Source organism: Microchirus variegatus, assembly GCF_963457635.1.
Source record: "Microchirus variegatus genome assembly, chromosome: 3".
In the NCBI taxonomy this organism is placed as follows: Eukaryota; Metazoa; Chordata; class Actinopteri; order Pleuronectiformes; family Soleidae; genus Microchirus; species Microchirus variegatus.
Window position 1 is genome coordinate 33,896,042 of NC_139804.1, and position 19,588 is coordinate 33,915,629.

Here is a 19,588-nt window from a genome sequence, read left to right on the forward strand (position 1 = left end):
AACTGGGGAACGTTCTCCTCCTCCTCATCCTCTCTGCGTACCTTCTTGTTGCTTGGTGCCCCGCCTCCTTTGAAACGTTATTTTTTACGTTTTTTTTAATGTTCCTCTGCCACAGAGTGAAGTGAGGTGATCGTCTCGTCTGCCACAGTTTTTAATTTTTATTTTTATATTCCTGTCCCCTCATCCCTCAACATTCACTGTGTGCCCTGTGTTTTTTGAACCTGCTCGATGCCTTTGAAATAGACGGCAGGTTGTTTTAGGTGAAATTTTACCTTCAGGTGAAGTTTTGTCGGCGGTTTGACTTAATGATCAGGGATCAGGATTGTGTTTGGAGGTAGATCGTTTTTATCCCTCTGAGGAATGTCTTGGTCCTGCTGGACGATGATGGTACTAATGTCTTAGAAGCTAACTGTAAATATAGGAATTGACTGAACATGTGTGTGTAGACAGAAGGTGAGGTAGAAGATATTGTTAACGTGTAAACTACTTTTCATTAAACTTTGCACAGAATGTAAAACAAAAAGAAGAAAACACTCGATGACGGGCGTCGTATTCGTCCCGATTCTGAATGATGTATCGCAACATAACTCGTACGACACTTTATTGTGAATTTTTAAAATGTATTGTATGTGCTGGAAGAGCAGAAAGTACACAGTGATACTGCGACGGTACGTCACCAGTGTAGATATGTATTTTCTACACCTTTTTTTTTACACTGAGGCTAAAACATCTGGATGACCATCTCTTTCTGTGGTGGTTGGCAGCATGATTGGTCATATACCCTGCCCCCTGGTGGCTGGCTGCAGTACAGGCCATAATCCTTGCCCCACCGTTATAGCAGATGCGACATGGACCGAAACTAAAACATCAATTTAAAATGTTTCACATTATCAACAATTTGATTTTCATAAATAGTCGTAAAAACGGTTAGTTTTAGTCCATTAAGCTCAAAACTGACACTAAAATAAGCGACTTTTTTGAGTTTTAGGATTATCTGCTCCACGACGACCAGACCTCTGACTCCATCTGTGTCCTCGGTGAAGACGGCAGCATCACTGTGTACTGACAGTTTAACTCAGGTTAATCTGCTGCGTTCTGACCATTGACTGGTACAGCGTCACAAATGTACTACACACACGACATCACCGGCACCACTTATTCTTCTCACGATGTTACCGTATGTTTCACTGTCTTTGTAAGACCTCGCAATGTTTTTTTTTTTAAATCATGTTTTATTGTATTTATCTGCTTTTGAAAAAAAAATGTTTCAACAACGTGGTGATGATTCATCACAAACCAGCTCAGAATGAACTTTCCTTTTTAACAACTGTCGCGTTGTGTTTTAGAGTGGGAACAAAACAAGTCCCTCCTCTTTTCATCGGCTTCCTGTTTACGCTGTTTACTATGTGTGTTATTTTCAATGAGCAGAAAATGAAGATTATGTAGCTGAATTTGGGGAGAAAAGAAATCATGGCTGACAGAATGTAGCTGCTTTTTTTTTTTTTTAAAGTCATAACTCTTTTTCTCTTGTCTAATCTTTCTGTTGAAAACACAGGAACTGATGGAAAATTGTTGCCCGAGTCATCAATTTGTCTCAAAACAAACCTGAATCTTAACGTTAAGTTTCTGCATTTTCTTTTTTGTGAAATTGTTGAAACTAGCTATTGGACGATACCACTTTTTTGTGATGCCGATATCACAAATTTGAGTAGCTACTGATTCTGATATCATATCAGTCCGATTCAGTAATTTCAGACCATTTATGAACTATGAAGCTGTTAGCAACACATTTGTGCTGAGTCATTTCAAGAACATACCGTAATTATTCAACTGTGTAACAAATATTCTTCTCCCAAATAGAAGAAATAAAGCCCAAACATGACTAAAATTATTTTGCAGATGTATAGGATTATTGGATTGTACATTTTTATCTGTTTGATATCCGATCCAGTGATTTTTGACCAATCCCTAGTTGCATCATGGGAGTTGTAGTTGTTCCTGAGCTGATTGTGTTGAGTCTGTTTTTTTTGGTTGTCGTTTTTAATTTTGTGTTTCCACTGTAACTGTAACATTTCCAAGAAGAACAAAACCCTGCAGACATGTGACTGACAATGTGATCATGTGATCTTCATATCCTCATCCTCAAGTGCAATTAGTGAAAACACACATACACACACACATCATGTAGCATAGTCAAACAGGACACGAAACCCTCCACGGACACACACGGATGTTTCACACTATCAAAGTGACACACACACACACACACACACACACACTCCTGCTCAATATGTTGTTCTGAGCATCATGACCTTTGACCTTACTCCTCCTCTTACTGTTTCCCTCTCTCTGTTCAGAACCTTTCGACTGTGAGCTTTTACTTTCTCTATCTCTTGCTGCTCTGCTTTGTTCTGATGGTGGATTTCTTTATGCAATGTCAATTTGGATGGTTTCACCGATCAGATCACAGCGCCCCCCTCAGTCTGTTCTCACTCGGTGAATGTGATACAAAAGTTAGTCATTCAAAAAACACACGGGACGTGGAGATGTGACATTCATGTGACTTTGTTTACTGGTTCGTTAAAATATTTCACCGTGCATAATGAACTGTCACAAAAACCCCGACCTTCAAAGTGTTTTGCTCCCTCCTCTGCTCCATTCTTGTGTTATTATAGGGGGCGTGGCCTCTCCATGGTCCAAACAGACACACGAGTGGACAGGTTGAAATGAATGTAACTCGGCTAATCTGGCTACATATTAGCTTCTTTTTTAAAAACCCACTGCTGCCACAAGACGCTTAAAAAACCAAGAAGATGGTCGCCATATTGAATAGTGATTATGCCCAGGCCGATGGGACGTTCCATGATATTTTAAGTACCTCTCGCTGCCACCAGGGGGGGCGTGTGAGTGAAGAGTGAGAGGCTCTGTGATCTGAACGGCTGCTGTTTGTACAAACACAGTGACTGTCTCCTGTAACGTGGAACCACTGTTGTAAATAGCACTTGATAAAATAACTTAAAACTCCAGTGTCGTGTGGGTCACTCTGGCGCCTCCTGCTGGCCCTCACCTCCGCAGGTGACACGAGGGTCACCTCTGACAGCATCATTACTCATTACAAACAACATGAACGTGTGTGTATGTATATATATACATATATGTATGTGTGTATATTTATATATATATATATATATATATATATATTTGTGTATATATATATATACACACACATGTACAATAGTATAATATATATGTATATATGTATGTATATGCATATATATGTATATATGTATTTATATATGTATATGAGTGTGTGTGTGTATATATAGTCTTTAGGTTGTCTGTAACTTAATTCTCCTCTACTTGTTTCCTTGTCAGTTTCCTCATTGCCTTCTGTCTCTTCCTCTCATCCCACCATCTGTCTTCCTTGCATCTCCTCACCTTGTCCACTCTTGCCCTCTGTATATATATCTATCCTCTCCATGTGTCCTTTCCTTGTCTGTTTCCTCCTCTTTTGCTTTCTGTCACCTGTCTCATGCTACCTTGTCTTCTCTCCTACCCTTGCCTCCTTTCCTTCCTCTCTCTGACACCCCCGTGTATCGCCTGCTTTTTCTCCTGCGTACGTTCAGTTCCTCCTCACATTTCCACTCTTCCTTATCTCCTTGTGTACTTTGTCCCCCTTGCATCTTCCTCTCCTTATCTTGATTCCTTGTTGTTTCCTCTCTCTTGCCTGCATCTAATTTTCTTCCCCTTGCCTCCTTGCGTCCTCTCCTCTCTGCTTCCTGTTGTCTCAGCACCTGTCCTCCTGCTCAGTTCTTCCTCACAGGAGGAAACTAACCGTCAGCCTCCAAGTACAAACACAACATATGCTGCACACGTACACACAGAGTTTAAACCTGTGTCTACGTGACCAACACTCTTTACCTGCTGGGATCAGTGTCCACTCACTTAAATATAAACACAATGAATACAAAGTTAATAATAACCACAGGCTCCACCAGGTTTGATCTTTCAACCACACAAACAAAATGAGTTTACTCTTACACGTGTCTGTTAACTGATCTCAGACATGGCATTTTCCATTACTTCATAGTAACATGGGCGCGGTCGTCATAGCACAATCGTGTCCAGCTCTCTCTGGATCCTCGTGTCAGCCACCAAACACAGGAACGCCTGTCTGCGCCTCATCTGCTCGGTTGGAACCTCCTCTCCAGAGCCGGGTACTAAAAAAAGCCCAGGCAGGTGCTATCGCTAAAGGAAAAGCAAAATTAAAAACAATGTAAGTAAAGGAGTAGATTTGAGCTGAGTAGTGCTGGAAATGTATAATGGAAATACCTCAATAGACTGTTTTCTGTTTCCCTTCCGAAGCCAACCAGGAAATGAGAATATATCAAATAGCCACTAGGGGTCAACTGCGCTGGTTGTAAAAAAAACCCCCCAAACAATCAACTTTGTTTGAATGGACTCGCCTATGTGCTAATTTATTATTATTATTTTTCAACAAAAAAAGTAAATATAACATTTTTGGAAAAATGAAAAATTCAAAAATGAATCTAAGAAATATTTCAAAAAAATAATTGCCATTGTTTTAACAGCTGGGGATATATCATGTATATTAATTTAGAGCCTTTCAGCATTTCAGCTCGTCCTAGAAAGATTTTTCATCATCTTATTTGTCCCTGTCTGTATTGTTGATTTGAAATTCAAATCCCAATAACTTTATTTGTCCTTGAGGGTGCAATTCAGGGCACGTAGAGAGCAGTTCACTGGTTCTGGTTCAGCAGTTGAATAGATTGACATAATCTATCCTGCTACATATGATATAAAATTACATATTAGTTCATATACATATATATATATATTCATATATAAATAGTGTTTCTTATGTTCCAGTCCTTGAACTGTAATGCCGTACTGGATCAGTTCTTGCAGATCATGTTCACTGAACAGTGCAGGCTTCCAAACCAGTGGGTGACATCATAGTGGGCAAGTCAAAATACACGAGGATGCCCCCAGTGTCTGGCTGCAGTAAAGGTCATTGTGTAGGCCACGCCCCCTCCCCCTCCCCCCTCCTCTTCTTCTTCTTTTCTTTTTAAAATGATTAATTATTGGTGATTGATACAGTTTTTAAAATGTTTTATTTTGAAATGTAAAATGAGTTTATTGTCAGTTATCACCACCACCACCACCACCATCGTGTCACCTTAAATACTCCTCCCGTGGTGACGTCACGTGTGGTCCTGCTCCAGCTGCATCAACGAGAGAGAGAGAGCGCGCGAGCGAGCGAGAGAGAGAGAGAGAGAGAGAGGCACACAGGTGAAGCGCACGAGCCTCAACGTCTGCACGAGGACAACACGGAGAAGAGGAAGCAGCAGCAGAAGAAGAAGAAGAAGAGGAGAGGCGGAGGACTCCAGAGAACACACACACACACACACACACACACACACACGCACTCATTGCGGCTTGTTGCTGTATTTTAACGGGTCGCTTCTTCCCGGTTCCTCCCCTTCCTCCTTCACCTCCCTCCTCCTCCTCCTCCTCTTCCTCCTTCACCTCCCTCCTCCTCCTCCTCCTCCTCCTCCTCCTCTGCTCTCCCGCCGGTATCGATCCGTCAGCGGCCGATCACATTCACTCCGTGTCGACGCCTGGTGACAGCACACTCAGCCAAGGAAAAGGAAAAGGAAAAGGAGTCAAGTGGATTTGTGACGGGAGGGGGGGCCGAGAAGACCACCTCACCTCACCGAGCCGAACCGAACCGAACCGAGCCGAGCCGAAGCGGGAGATGGAGGGCAAAGAGAAGGCACCGGCAGGTAACAGAGATGTGTGGGATGACAGTGATGGAGGGAGAGATGGAGGGATGGAAGTTTTCTGCCACTGTATGAGAGGATGAATGAGAGGAAGTTGGATGGAGGAGGATGAGGAGAGGCTGATGGGACGGAGGGAGGGAGGAGTGATGCATGTTGGGTAGAAGTGTACTGCGGTATCCTGCTGCTGATGCTGATGCTGCTGCTGCTGCTGCTGCTGCTGCCTACATCCTGGACGCAGCTGCACTGGAGCTTTTAGGTGTGGTTATTATGGGATGGGGTGCAGTGTGTGTGTGTGTGTGTGCGTGGGGGTATTTAACCGTATGACTAAAAAATGCTGAGAGCAGCCTGATGCAGCAAAACTCACACACACACACACACACATACATACAGAGAGAGAGAGACAGGTGGGGCTGAGAGGGAGACAGGGGCAGAGGCAGGTGGGTGGGGGGGGGGTGGGGGGGACAGACGGGGTGCTGCAGGTGTTGCGGGTGAAAACGTAAACATAAAACAAGGAGGTGAGACAAGGACAGAAAGAAAAGACAAGACAGGAAAGTTTGATGGCGATGAAGACGCACAAGACGGACGGGAAGACAGGAGGGTGAAACAGGTGGGAAGAGATGAGACAGACAGACAGACAGACAGACAGCGCTGTTAGAGAGACAGTTACAAAGAGCAGAGAGACAGCCGGACATTTTGAAGACAGAGAAACACAGTCAGGGAGACAGATATGAGACACGGGGGGGGGGGGGGGCTGCAGGTGAAACATGTAAACATAAAACGAGGAGGTGAGACAAGAATTGGACGGGGGGGGACAAAAAGGACAGAAAGAAAAGACAAGACAAGACGGGAAAGTTTGATGGAGATGAAGACACAAAGACAGACAGGAAGACAGGAGGGTGAAACAGAGGAAGCTACTGAAACAGGTAGGGTGAGACAGACAGACAGACAGGTTGTGTGGAGACGGACATGAGACACAGGGACAGACATACAGACAGACAGGTCTGAGACATGTCCAACCAGCAGTAAGACACAAGGCCTGTGATGGACAGATATGTGTGTGTGTGTGTGTGTGTGTGTGTGTCTGGGTGTGTCCACAATAGCTCTCGACATCACATGACTCAGTTTGTTTACTCTGTCATTGTGGCAGGAAAATAAAGAGTTCACTGCGCACTTCACTTCTGTGGAGTTCAGGCTATTTACAGACTGAATATAACACTTAGAATGTTCTTCACCAGTATAGAGAGACAGTCAGCGTGGACTTTATTCTCGTCTAGACCTGCAGTATTTTGACATCTTCAGTTTTCTGATAAAGACATTTCCTCGTCCCCTTGCACTACAACCATGTAGAATAAGCAAGATATTAAAGTTACCAAGCACTGGATTCTTCTGATCACGTAAAAATGATCTTCCCTTTTTGCTTGTCCCCACCTGTTCTGGTGATGCATTGTGGGAGCTGTAGTTCTTAGCTCAGATTTGGCGCTTTTCTGTCTCGATACTGTTCACTTTCACACAGAGGTCAAAGGTCAAGCAAACAACCACAACAAAAACAGCAACTTCCAAATGTCTGCTGAGGTAACTGAGACTTTTAATTTGGAAACTGTGGTCTTATGTTTTTGTGTCGACGAACAGTTAGAGGCTTTTAATTTGAAAAATTTGGGCTTGTGTTTTAGTGTGGACGAACAGTAGCTGAGACTTTTAATTTGAAAAATTTGGGCTTGTGTTTTAGTGTGGACGAACAGTTAGTGAGTCTTTTAATTTGAAAACTGTGGGCTTGTATTTTAGTGTGGACGAACAGTTAGTGAGTCTTTTAATTTGAAAACTGTGGGCTTGTATTTTAGTGTGGACGAACAGTAGCTGAGACTTTTAATGTGAAAACTGTGGTCTTATGTTTTTGTGTCGAAGAACAGTTAGTCAGTCTTTTAATTTGAAAACTGTGGGCTTGTATTTTAGTGTGGACAAAACAGTAATTTAGACTCTTAATTTGAAAAGAATGGGCCTGTGTTTTAGTGTGGATGAACTATAATTTAGACTTTTAATTTGAAAAGATTGGGCTTGTGTTTTAGTGTGGATGAACTATAATTTAGACTTTTAATTTGAAAAGATTGGGCTTGTGTTTTAGTGTGGACAAAACAGTAACTGAGACTTGAAAACTGTTGTGTTGACTTTCGTGAGCAGTCCTTTACTGAAGAGTCTGTCACTGACAAACTGACCAATCGAGTCACTTCATTACTCAGCCAGTGACAGTGACAGTGACACAGCTGTCAATCATCTTGGCTGAGTGGCTCTGACATTGGGGCGTGGCCTAAATCGGTTGCGTTTGCGGTCGTGTTTGTTTACAGTTCATTGTGTTTTATCGATTCTGGGATCAGATCCATACGATTCAGGACTGAAGTGACCTGCTGCCCAGAAAAGAGTAACCTGAGTCAGTCACTCACACACACACACTCACACACACACACACATACCCCTGAGGGAAGGTGTGTATTTCCTGTCGATTTGTGTTTGTTTGTACTCATCAGTTGAGAAACACTAAAACACTGTCTGACTGATGCAGGTATCAGTCAGCTCCGGTTGCAGTTTTCTATATCAAGCCATGGATTTTTCTTTGAATGCAGTTGTATGAGGTCAGTCAGCGCTGACTGCACAGCAAAAATATGGCTTCTCGTGGGGACGGCAGCGAAAACAGATGAAGACTCACCGAGTAAAATCCACATAATATGTCCACTTTATTTCACTGTTCTTCTTCTTTTATGGGGTTTAACTCTTCTGTTACCATCCTGTCGTCGGCAACATGATCTGACATGCGTACATACATCTCATTACCGTAACTCCTAGACTGTTTGTGATATCTAGAAATGTCTAAAACTACGGAGTGGTGATCTGTGACCCTGCCTTTCGCCCCCCTATGTCAGCTGAGATTGGTACTGGAAAGCAGAAAAATGGAGCATATTCTTGTCGTTACAGTAGCCCTCGGGACTTTTGCGGAACAACCGTCCAATCACAGGCAAGATTCACCAGTTTGTGACGTCAGCTTCTCGGTACTAAACGGTTGAATAACTGCCAGATATCGAAAGTAAAAGTTATCTTCGAAAAAAGGGGGCAGAAAAACTTTACATTTTTTTTGACAATTCTACAGCAATAAAATCCCCAAAAAATCCAGACGGCCTGATTATCATGATGGTCATAAGATGGTTAGGTGGTAGCTTGCGTCCATGATGCTCCACAACTCTACTACTTGTCCTTTTCTGAGGGTCACGCGACGAGCTGGAACCAATCCCAGATGGCTTTGGGACAAACAGGATGTCACACCCTGGACGAGGTGATAAGGATAATAGGGATGATGATCATTTTCATCATTTTTAAACCTTCCTGTCTCTATTGTACACCTACTGCATGTCTGTTCATCCTGGGAGAGGGATATCCTGACGTTTCTCCCCTGTACAAGCAGTTTTTGTGGGGTTTTTCTTCTTTCATCGATGTGAGGGTCTAAGGATAGACGAGGCAAATTGTGTTTGGGATCTTTGGCTATAAAAATGCCAGAAAACTGCCAGAAAACTCTTAGACTTTTATTAGGAAACTGCCGTTTGTGTCACTTTCCAAACTACTCGCTCTCTCTTGCACCAAATTTGACAAAAGTTAAGTTTCCTATGGGGAAAAAGCTCTTTTTCACAGTAAGCTAAAGCAGTGATCATATTCATGAGATTACCTCAGCGTATGCTGATGTAGATGTTAAAAGTCAGCCATGCTTTCACTGAGGGTGAGCCGCCATGTCAAAGGTCAGTTCTTGGGGTTAGCGTAGGCTTAGTGGTACATAGTGGTAGTCTTTCATCGCGAAGGTTATGCAAGGGTTCAATCCCTCGGCTTTACTAGTCCACATGCTGATTTTGTCCCTGGTCAAGAAGACACTTAACCCTAAGATGTTCCCAACAGCTGTGTCGGCAGTGATAAATGAGTATGACAAAATGTGTGATATAAAAAGCGCTGCACGTACTGTTGATGTGCGCTGTATACGTGTATGTGTGTGTGAGTAAGTTAGTGCTAACTGTTAGAAACACAGGAGAACATGGAGAGGAAGCTCTTAGTTAGCAGCGCTGACTCGGCATTGGTCTGATCTGTAAGTGCAAGGAAAACAGACTCTTAGTTGTTTTAATTATGTCCTACGCACACACACACACACACACACACACACACACACACACACACACACACACACACTGGCCTGCTCATGCTGAGCTCAGCATCTCCTTCTGTTTATGTTCCTCCTCAGCACAGTGGAGGAGGGGTCAGTGCATGTGCTGGAGCTCATATATTTGTTTTCTAACATATTTCTGTGGCTCCTCCCCCCCCCCTCCTGTGTGCATGATGATGATGACATCAGCAAACAACTGAAATCACATGACATCATCTTCGTTTTAAACTGTATTAAAAATAGTGTCGGAAAAGTAATCAGCGTGTCCCTTCAGGAAATATTCATGAGATTTTTGGGGGATTTTAATGACCAAAAAATGGAATTGATGAGATACTCTTCAAAGTAAATGATCATGGAGATTATGTTTATTTCTAACTTTAAGAGCTGATCAGCATAACTATGTAAAATCAATCATTTTCTGCACGGACTTTGCATAACCCAGCTATCTACTCTGGTTTCTCATGACCAGAATGAGCTCATAACAGGGGTTAGGTGTTTGTGCATGAGTCACAGTGTTACCAGAATACCTTCATGCCCCAATCAATAACTGGGAAACTGTGATTGTAAACGTGGTCAGTTAGAGTGAGTCTACTGGGTGCTCACAGCTGCGTCTGTGCTGACGTGTGACGCTTTGCCACTATATAGTTCTAACATTACTCAGCTTAACATGGTACCTTGTACTTTTTTAGTACCTGGTACTTTTTTTAGTACCTGCTCTGGTGAGGTTCCAAGTGAACTGAGCCGATACTAAAATATGACGTCAACAGAAGCAAGAATCAAATAACTAAGAATCAAATCGAACAATGCCGAACTGTAGATCAGTTCAAAAGACTTAAAGGTGCCATATTATGCCCTATTTCTCCAAGTTAACCTAGTTCCCTGGTGTCCTAATGAACATGTGTGTGACATGCTTTGGTCAAAATACCATAAGGATGAAGCACCACATCAGTTCAATCACCCTGCAGAAACAGCCCTGTTCAGAACACTCTGTTTAGTAGTATCTCTTTAAAATATTAAAACGAAACTTAAAGGGACAATATGTAGTATTTATGGGTTTATATGACCCAAAATCCACTTTTTTATACATATTATGTGCTCCTGCATTGTCTAGTCGCTGTATGTTTTTGTTTAATTTTCGTAGTGTTTCAAAAAGTCATGTAAAATAACATGGTCGCGGTTGCATAGCCACTGTTAGCAGCGAGACGCCATGTTTCTACGGGAGCCTGTAAGGACAAACGCGAGAGAACAAATCAAGCGTCTCTTTACTTGTAGCGGAAGTCCCGCCTCCACTCTCTCCGCTTCGTCTGCTACGGCCGCGGTAGCTCCGCCCTCTCCCTCGCCTCACGAACCTCATCTGCTGACACGGAGAAAGACGACGAGGACGACATTTGACCGGCTGAGGACACCGTAGCGCTCAGGGAAGGGAGGGGGTGAGCAGAGGAGCAGTTCTTTGTTGTAAATTTCAGCCTCTCCTCTAGATGGCACTATAAACTACTTACTTCACCTTTAAGGGACAGGAAATGACATCAGCCACATTGGCTACTTGGAGCTAACAGCAGTTAGCATTTGGAAAAGTGATCATTTTCAGGCTCTAGCAGGCACATTGCCGTCATATATAACATGTATCCACTGGACAGATAAATCCTATAAGGCTGGAAGTTTGTGTAGAACTCTGTGCTGCACTGTGGAGCCAAGAATAGAACTTTTTGTGGACTTTGCGGACTTTCGGATGCCGTTGCCCTCGCCAGTGTGTTTTATCTCCTGTACTTAGACTCTTAGAGTCATCTTTTTTCACACTTTGGCGACTGATGGGACCTCCAGAGTCCCAAATATAAGGATTTAAATGATTAAAAAGTTGATTTTGCATCATATGGGACCTTTAACAATCCTGAAAACGTGTGTTACTCTCCAACATTTAGCAAGGAAATGTCTAAAATCTGAATATTTAACAGAGGATTCTGGTGTATATTTAGTGACAGCACTGCTGAAAGCCAGCGATCGTGAGCTGCATCACAACCCGTTCAGCTGTATTTTATTTCCCTGACTGTGTCAGGCTGAGTCCGGTCATGCAGGAAGTCCTGAACTAATCTTTTTAATTAGCTGATTCTAACGATTTGAGTTACACTGAAAAAGAACTGCTTTGCTTGGCAGTTTCCTGCGGCCGAGCTATGACGACTCCTTCCACGTCGACGAGGTAGCCTAATACGTGCCTGATACCAAACCGGGTAGATTGAGTCGAGCCAATTCCTCGACACTGAGAAACGTCCACCATTGATGATTTAGTGTGTTGGAACTTTGGTTCTGCTTAGCTGGTGCGAATACGGGAATACAGAATTATGACCTGAATAATAGGATCTTTGCTAGTGTTCTCTGGAGGGAAAGTTCTTTAATGTCCTTTAATGTGTTTACATTCATGGACGTACCTGTGAATGACATTGATCAACTTAGACTGGAGGACAGGTCTTTTTAAAGAAAGCACAACAGCAGAGGTATTGATGCCATTGACCAAATGGGATTACTGGCAGACTGTAGTATTACCGCCGCCAAGGAGATTATGTTTTTGCCGGAGTTTGTTTGCAACATAACTCGAAAAGTCACAGACGGATTTGGAGGAAATGTCCACAATGGGACCAGGAAAAAGTGATTACATTTTGGGCGTGATCCATAGACGCTATCACTGGTTACAACACTCGCTGTCTGACCCAGGCGCACGGGTGTATTTCGTAGGCACTGAGCTGCCTTGGTGGATGTCTGCGCTCTCCGAGTGCTTTTCTAGCATTATTATATTTTCATTCATTATTCTTCTACCATGTTATCCTCCACATGAGGATCAATGAGGTCAATCCCAGCTGACATAGGGCAGAAGGCGGGGTATCATCCACTCTCGCACTCACTCCCTTGGTCCATCCATCCATCCATCCATCATCTACCGCTTTATCCTCCACTGGAGGGTCGCGGGGGGTGATGTGCTTATCTCAGCTGACACAGGACGATAGGCGGGGTCACACCCTGTCCAGTTCGCCAGTTCATCTCAGGGACACATATAGAGACAAACAACCATTCACTCACACTCTCACACATACGGTCAATCCAGAGTGTCCAATTTGCCTAATCCCAGGAAACCAGAGAACCTGGAGTAGAAAACCTGTGCACACACGGGGAGGAACATGCAAACTCTATGCAAAAACAGGCCCTTGTTTGTTTTGCTGCAAAGGCAGAAGTGCTAACCACTACATCACCTGTGTGGCCTTGGTCTCTATCGAGAGTTGAGCTCATCTTCGGTTGTCACGGATCATTTGTTTTGCCCAACCCATTTTTTTTACACTTGCCTCGATGCTGCGCTATAAAAGTTGACCGAATTGTTCCAACTTCTGTTTCCGCTGCGTGAACGTAGCTCATCTGAAGCAGAGTGGAATCACAGAATTGTACCTGAGGTCATTTCTAGAAATGATTCTCGGTGTTTGACGTCGTTAAACCTTCTGCTCTCTGTATAAAGTTTGGTTCAAATGCGTTTAAAGTCATGCCGGTCCGAGGATGATAGCGATGACGTCGTCACTTTCACTTCACTGAGATGAAGAGGCGGCAGGTAACAGGATATGCGCTGCAGTGTTTTCATGTGGCCAACATCACTCAACCTGATAATCGATGCTAAAGTGTTAGCATGTGGCTAATGGACGCAGTGATGGACGGCGATGATGGCTGAGAGGCTGTAATGCCTGCGTCGACGTGGACGGTGTGGTCCTCTAAGAGCATCGCCATGGAGACAGGATGGAGGGGCGAGAGGCGGCGACAGGGGAGAGGGGAGGAGAGCGAGCCAGCATAACCTTAAAGTGTATCGTCATGGAGAGAGAGAGAGAGAGAGAGAGCTTTCAGTTATTTATGAGGCTCTTACAGTCTCTCTCTCTCTCTCTCTCTCTCACACTCACACACACGCACACACGCTGTCTAATGTAATGCGGCTGCAGCAGAAGAACACGATGGACGCTTGTGCTGCATTAAAACTCCCATCAGCCCTTGCTCCCCATGAGGAAGCGTTTTTTTTTACTCCTTTTCAGAATAAAAGCCCCGCCCTGTTTGTGACATGCACGGAACCAGTGTGGAATGACATGAGGTCCATGTCATTAAGGCGCATATTTATTGTCATGTTGTACATGTATGTCGTTCGCACACACACACACACACGCACACATCAGGGGGACATTTGCAGTCCACTCAGTCCACTGCTCACACCTGATGCAGTGTGTGTGTGTGTGTGTGTGTGTAAAAGTCCACTCTGAGTGTTTGTTATGACTTTGAACACAGCACAGATACTTAATCCTGTGTGTGTGTGTGTGTGTGTGTGTGTGTGTGTGTGTGTGTGTGTGCAGCAGATACACAAAGAACCATTTTTCATATGTAAATGAACGATGTGATGAGCAGTGGTACAGGATCTGGAGCTGTTGCCACGGTTACCACTGGTGTGTGTGGGGTTTTGGTATCATGATAATTATCAATAATTACCAAAATAGGGGATTGATTTGTTCTCCTGCTCTGTCACACCCTGCTGCCACTTCTGCCCCCTGCTGGTCAGACAGAGAACAGAAGCTCAGCGTCTGGTGTGTGTGTGTGTGTGTGTGTGAGTGCATTAAGGGCTCTCACGTACTGAGATCTTTGTATCACAACACTGAAATATTCATAATCACATTAAAACCATCAGAACCTCCACTGCAGTCGTCGTAAAAGCTTGCAAAACAAACTTTCAACGACAAAGGCTTTTGATATTAAAGGGATATTTCAGGCTTTTTAGAGGATGGGGGAGATCCAGCCTGAGATGGAGGCTCATTAAAAAGGATATCCGATGCCAGAGCAAGGGCAGCTGGGGACAGAACAAAGGTTTTAGAGCTGCAGAAATCCCATTTGAAACGTTTTGTTGGCAACACATTTAGACTCCACCCGTGTCCCTCCACCTTTATCTGACATCAATCTTAGGGCCTGTCCACACTTAAACGGGTCTGGGTGAATCGGCGTAGTTCTTCTTTTTTATTGTATCCGTGTTTCATCCACACAGAGATCCGGAACTGTATTTTGTGTTAAGTGGTCCTTGAATGGGGGGAAAATCTCAAAAATGCTGCCCTTGCGTTTTCCTGCAGACAATGAAGGATAGCGCCTCTCTCTCTCTCTCTCTCTCTCGTGCTGACATTCTCCGTCTCTATTTTTATCGACACTGTTGTCGTCGTACTCTACGACGCACATTATTCTCGAGGCACAGAGACCTTTACAATTATTGTATTATAGAGCAAAAGACCCAAACAGTTCACACAATGAGCAAACACTTAGAGAGTGGAGAGGAGTAAAAACTGCCTTTGAACCAGACTGTGCAACATCTGCCTAGACAGGTGGGGGTGAAAGGAAATAACGAGGGGGACAGAGGAGACGTGGGGACAGAAAGGTGGAAGAGATTATTAGGGCAGGGTTGAAGAAAAATATGAAACGGATTCATGAATATAAGATGGAGGAGAAAACAAAAACCTATTTTTACTTGAATGAACAGATTAGTGATTGATCTGCACTGAACATCCGATCGTCGTGCGTTGCTTTTTTTTTTTGGAAAAAGTTAAATATAGCCACTAAGTTGTCAACACTGTTGTTTTGTCTGTTTGTTTTATGACAACTTTTCATTTATTTCCTTGGCTGTGTGACACAACGCTGTCTTCTGCGTTTTGGCTACAGCGCCGCTAACAGGCCTGGCATATGTACTACAGTGTTTTGAGTCATTTTTAGAGGAAACTTTTTTTCAAAACGACAAAGAAAAGGCTTGTTTATGTTTTGTTCTATTTCCGTGTGGATCGTAGGTGAACTTCTTCTTCTTCTTCTTCTTCTTCAGTCCTCTGAACTTCTGTCAATCTCCCTCTCACTCTCTGATGATATAAATAGTCGTGTTCAGTTTCTTTTCACGCTCTGAGAATAACTTGTGTCTCTCTTTACTGCAGGGTCACATTCACTCCAGTCAGTCAGAGCAGATTCACACTCATTCACACAGAAATGAAGAACCTTTTTAAAATACATTTTAATACAGAAATTCTCCTCACTTTCAATCAAATTTCAAGAGAGTCATTGTAGTGATATTGTGTGAACGCGAGGCGCGGGCTGTTAGATAAACAGCAGGTGGCGCCGGTTAGGTCCTCTGTACCACTGCTGAAGACATGACATCATTAACTCAGATATACCGTGAGTCACATGTCGGAAAACCATGATCGTATGAAGCAGGGACCGGCATTGAATTTACTGTGTTATAGATAGAAGATACGCAAGTGAGAAAGGTTTTATATGATTTCACGGATTTAATATTCTCATATTCTCTCTCTACCCTATTGCAGACCACAGGTGTGTTTTCAGTGCGCCTCATTAGCGGAGACACACTGTGAACCCCTGCGTTACTCAGACTACCTCTCTCTCTCTCTGTGAAGATTCCTGCTTTCCTGGAGGGGGAAAATTCCTTCTGATAAATGTTGTGCTTCAGTTAAAGGGACAATGTGTAGTATTTATGGGTTTATAGGACCCAAAATCCACTTTTTTATACATATTTTGTGCTCCTGCATTGTCTAGTCGCTGTATAATAGTTTTTGTTTCATTTTCGTAGTGTTTCAAAAAGTCATGTAAAATAACATGGTCGCGGGCCGCGGTTGCATAGCCACTGTTAGCAGAGAGACGCCATGTTTCTACCGGAGCCTGTAAGGACAAACGCGAGAGAACAAATCAAGCGTCTCTTTACTTGTAGCAGAAGTCCCGCCTCCTCTCTCTCCGCTTCGTCTGCTACGGCCGCGGTAGCTCCGCCCTCTCCCTCACCTCACGAACCTCATCTGCTGACACGGAGAAAGACAACGAGGACGACATTTGACCGGCTGAGGATACCGTAGCGCTCAGGGAAGGGAGGGGGTGAGCAGAGGAGCAGTTCTTTGTTGTAAATTTCAGCCTCTCCTCTAGATGGCACTATAAACTACTTATTTCCCCTTTAAGGTTAGGGATAGGGATTTGTTTAGGCTGTCCAACATAATGATAACTGTGTGAAACGTACCTGTTTTTATATCTTTGTGGGGACATTTTGTCTGGTCCCTGTGACGTTAAAGGGCTTTTTCAGGGTTAAGACCTGGTTTTAGGGTTAGGATTAGGATAAGGGTTGATGTTAGGGCAAGGGGTCTCTGCAGTGGCTCCTTGTAGCTTTTGTTGAAAAAACTTTTTTTTGTCAAGATAAAGGCATCAATAAAAGTGTTATTAGTGATATTTTTTGTATGTCACATCCAATTGAAAACCTCTCCTGAAAGCCATTAAAGTAATGTGTGCGTGAAGAAGTTCTGTCCTATCTTTAGATCCACATACTTACGCCAGGCAGGTTTTCTCAGACATAAACTATACAAAATCGTTTTATTTCATGTAAAAGTAATTTCTCTACTCTTTAGATCACCCGCGAGTGATTAATTGGTCTTAAAAATCTGTGTTAAAATAGGTCTATGCTGCTTTAAGGTGTGCGTTGTTGACCATAAACTACATTTCCCACAATGCATGGCGATTGCGTTACCCGCAAAGCGACGACACCGCCACTAGATCGCAGTGTATCACTGTATATGCATCATGCGCCGAGTGAAATTGAATAAGTAATAAATACAGAAAGTTATTTAGCAATATGTTACGGAGAAGTTACCTTTATTTTACATTATATTTGGTTATTATTTAGTTACATTTTATCACTTTACATGTGATATTATCTTCATTATATGGAACAAATAGGTTTTTTTTGCAGCTCCAGATTCATTTTATTTGGGTGCAGAGGGAAGAAAAATGGCTCTTTTCATTCTAAAGGCAGGCAGACCCCTTTGTTAGGGTTAGAGTTCAGCCCTTAGTTGTGATGGTTAAAGATATAAAAACAAGTGTGGGAGAGTGTTTTGGGGCGAATCAAGCCCATAAAGACACCCATGTTCATGCTTTATCTGTTGCCATGTTCAGCAGAGTCATGCGACTTCTCACTCACTCACTCATCTTCTACCGCTTTATCCTCCACATGAGGATCGTGGGGTTCGATCACTGACCGATCACTGAGTGTCCAATTGACCTAATCCCTGCATGTTTTTGGACTGTGGGAGGGAACTGGAGAACCCGGAGAAAACCTCCATGCAGAAAGAACCTTTGTTCTGACCGGGTCGAGAACCCGGGTCTTCTTACTGCAAAGGCAAGAGTGCTAACCTTGTATGTAAGGAAAACACTTCTCACAACCGTCTTTGTTCCAAAACAAGTAATCACACGCCGCCCACTAGTGTCGACAGGCAGACTGCATTCTGACACCTGAGTGTCAGATGAGTGGAGCTACTGTGAGGACAGAGACAGAGACAGAGACATCTCACTGTGTTATTGGAGGAGCAGCTGTGACATGTCACGTGACATAGAGTCCTTCGACCCTCCTGTGACTCCTCCGCTCACTCTCATGAGCTTCTTCTTCTTCTTCACGGTGTGTGGACGGCGCTCCGATGCCGTGAGTGACCATGACGCGTTACTGCAGCCTGTTCCGTCGCTTGCTGTTCGGGCAAAGTAAAGAAGAGGACGCAGACGACGAGGAGGAGGGCGGCGGCGGCAGCGGCGCTAACAGGGAGAGCCGCCACCACCACCACCACCACGGTGAGCTGTGGATTCAGTCATCAGCAGCAGCTTCACTCTGACGGTGTGACCGGATGTTTTATTTTGAAAGTGTCAAAATAACTCCCCTCCCCTGCAACAGAAAAAACAAATAGAAAAGTGACAACAAATATTAATAGCAATAAAGATAATAAACTGGCAAAAGTACTTAATCAACAGGTCGTCTGCATGAAGTTAACATGAAAGTGAAAAGTTAAACACTGTCTCTGATCCGAGCTTTAAATTCGAACGTGTGATGATGTAAATAAACTTGAGAGGTGAAGACAGACCCTGATTTACACACACACACGCACACGCACACGCACACACACACACAAACACACACACACACATTCTTGTACTTGCTGCATACTGAGGACCAGCATTTCCACTTTATAAATTAACACAATTACAAATTATATACTTCTACATCTACAAAGAACTACTTTTTTTTTTTTTTTGGTCCAAAATTTTACAAAAACGTCATGCTATACTATGTCGACCAAAATTTAAAAAAAACATTTTGACCATAAATTTTTGGTCCAAAATTTTACAAAAACGTCATTCTATACTATGTCGTCCAAAATTTGAAAAAATCTTTGACAAAAAAATTTTGGTCCAAAATTTTACAAAAAACGTCATTCTATACTTTGTCATCTAAAATTTGTAAAAAAAAATTTGACCCAAAATTTTTCGTCCAAAATTTGAAAAAATGTCATACTATGTCATCCAAAATTTTAAAAAAATTTGGTCAAATTTTTTTTTTTTTTTTTTGACAAATTGAGTATAGCATATAGCAACCTAAGGAAGTGATTTCAATGAATACAAAGTGAGGACCGGCCAAAATGTCCTTACTCTGTAAAAATGACCTCACTTTGTTGGTTAAAAACCCTCACAGGTCCTCAGTATGACGCAAGTACAAGAACACACACACACACACACACACACACAC

The 19,588-nt window shown here is 43.1% G+C and overlaps 1 protein-coding gene across 1 annotated transcript in view; it reads left to right on the plus strand.

Moving 5' to 3' along the window:
• Positions 1-5,191: 5,191 nt before the first annotated feature.
• Positions 5,192-19,588, plus strand: part of LOC310925270 (fibroblast growth factor 12-like) — a gene marked incomplete at its 5' end in the record, with an annotated part of 34,132 nt that continues 19,735 nt past the window's right edge. Inside the window, one exon of the mRNA XM_083887172.1 lies at positions 5,192-5,807. Coding sequence (XP_083743298.1) covers positions 5,780-5,807 — 28 coding nt within the window. The remainder of the gene's footprint in view (positions 5,808-19,588) is intronic.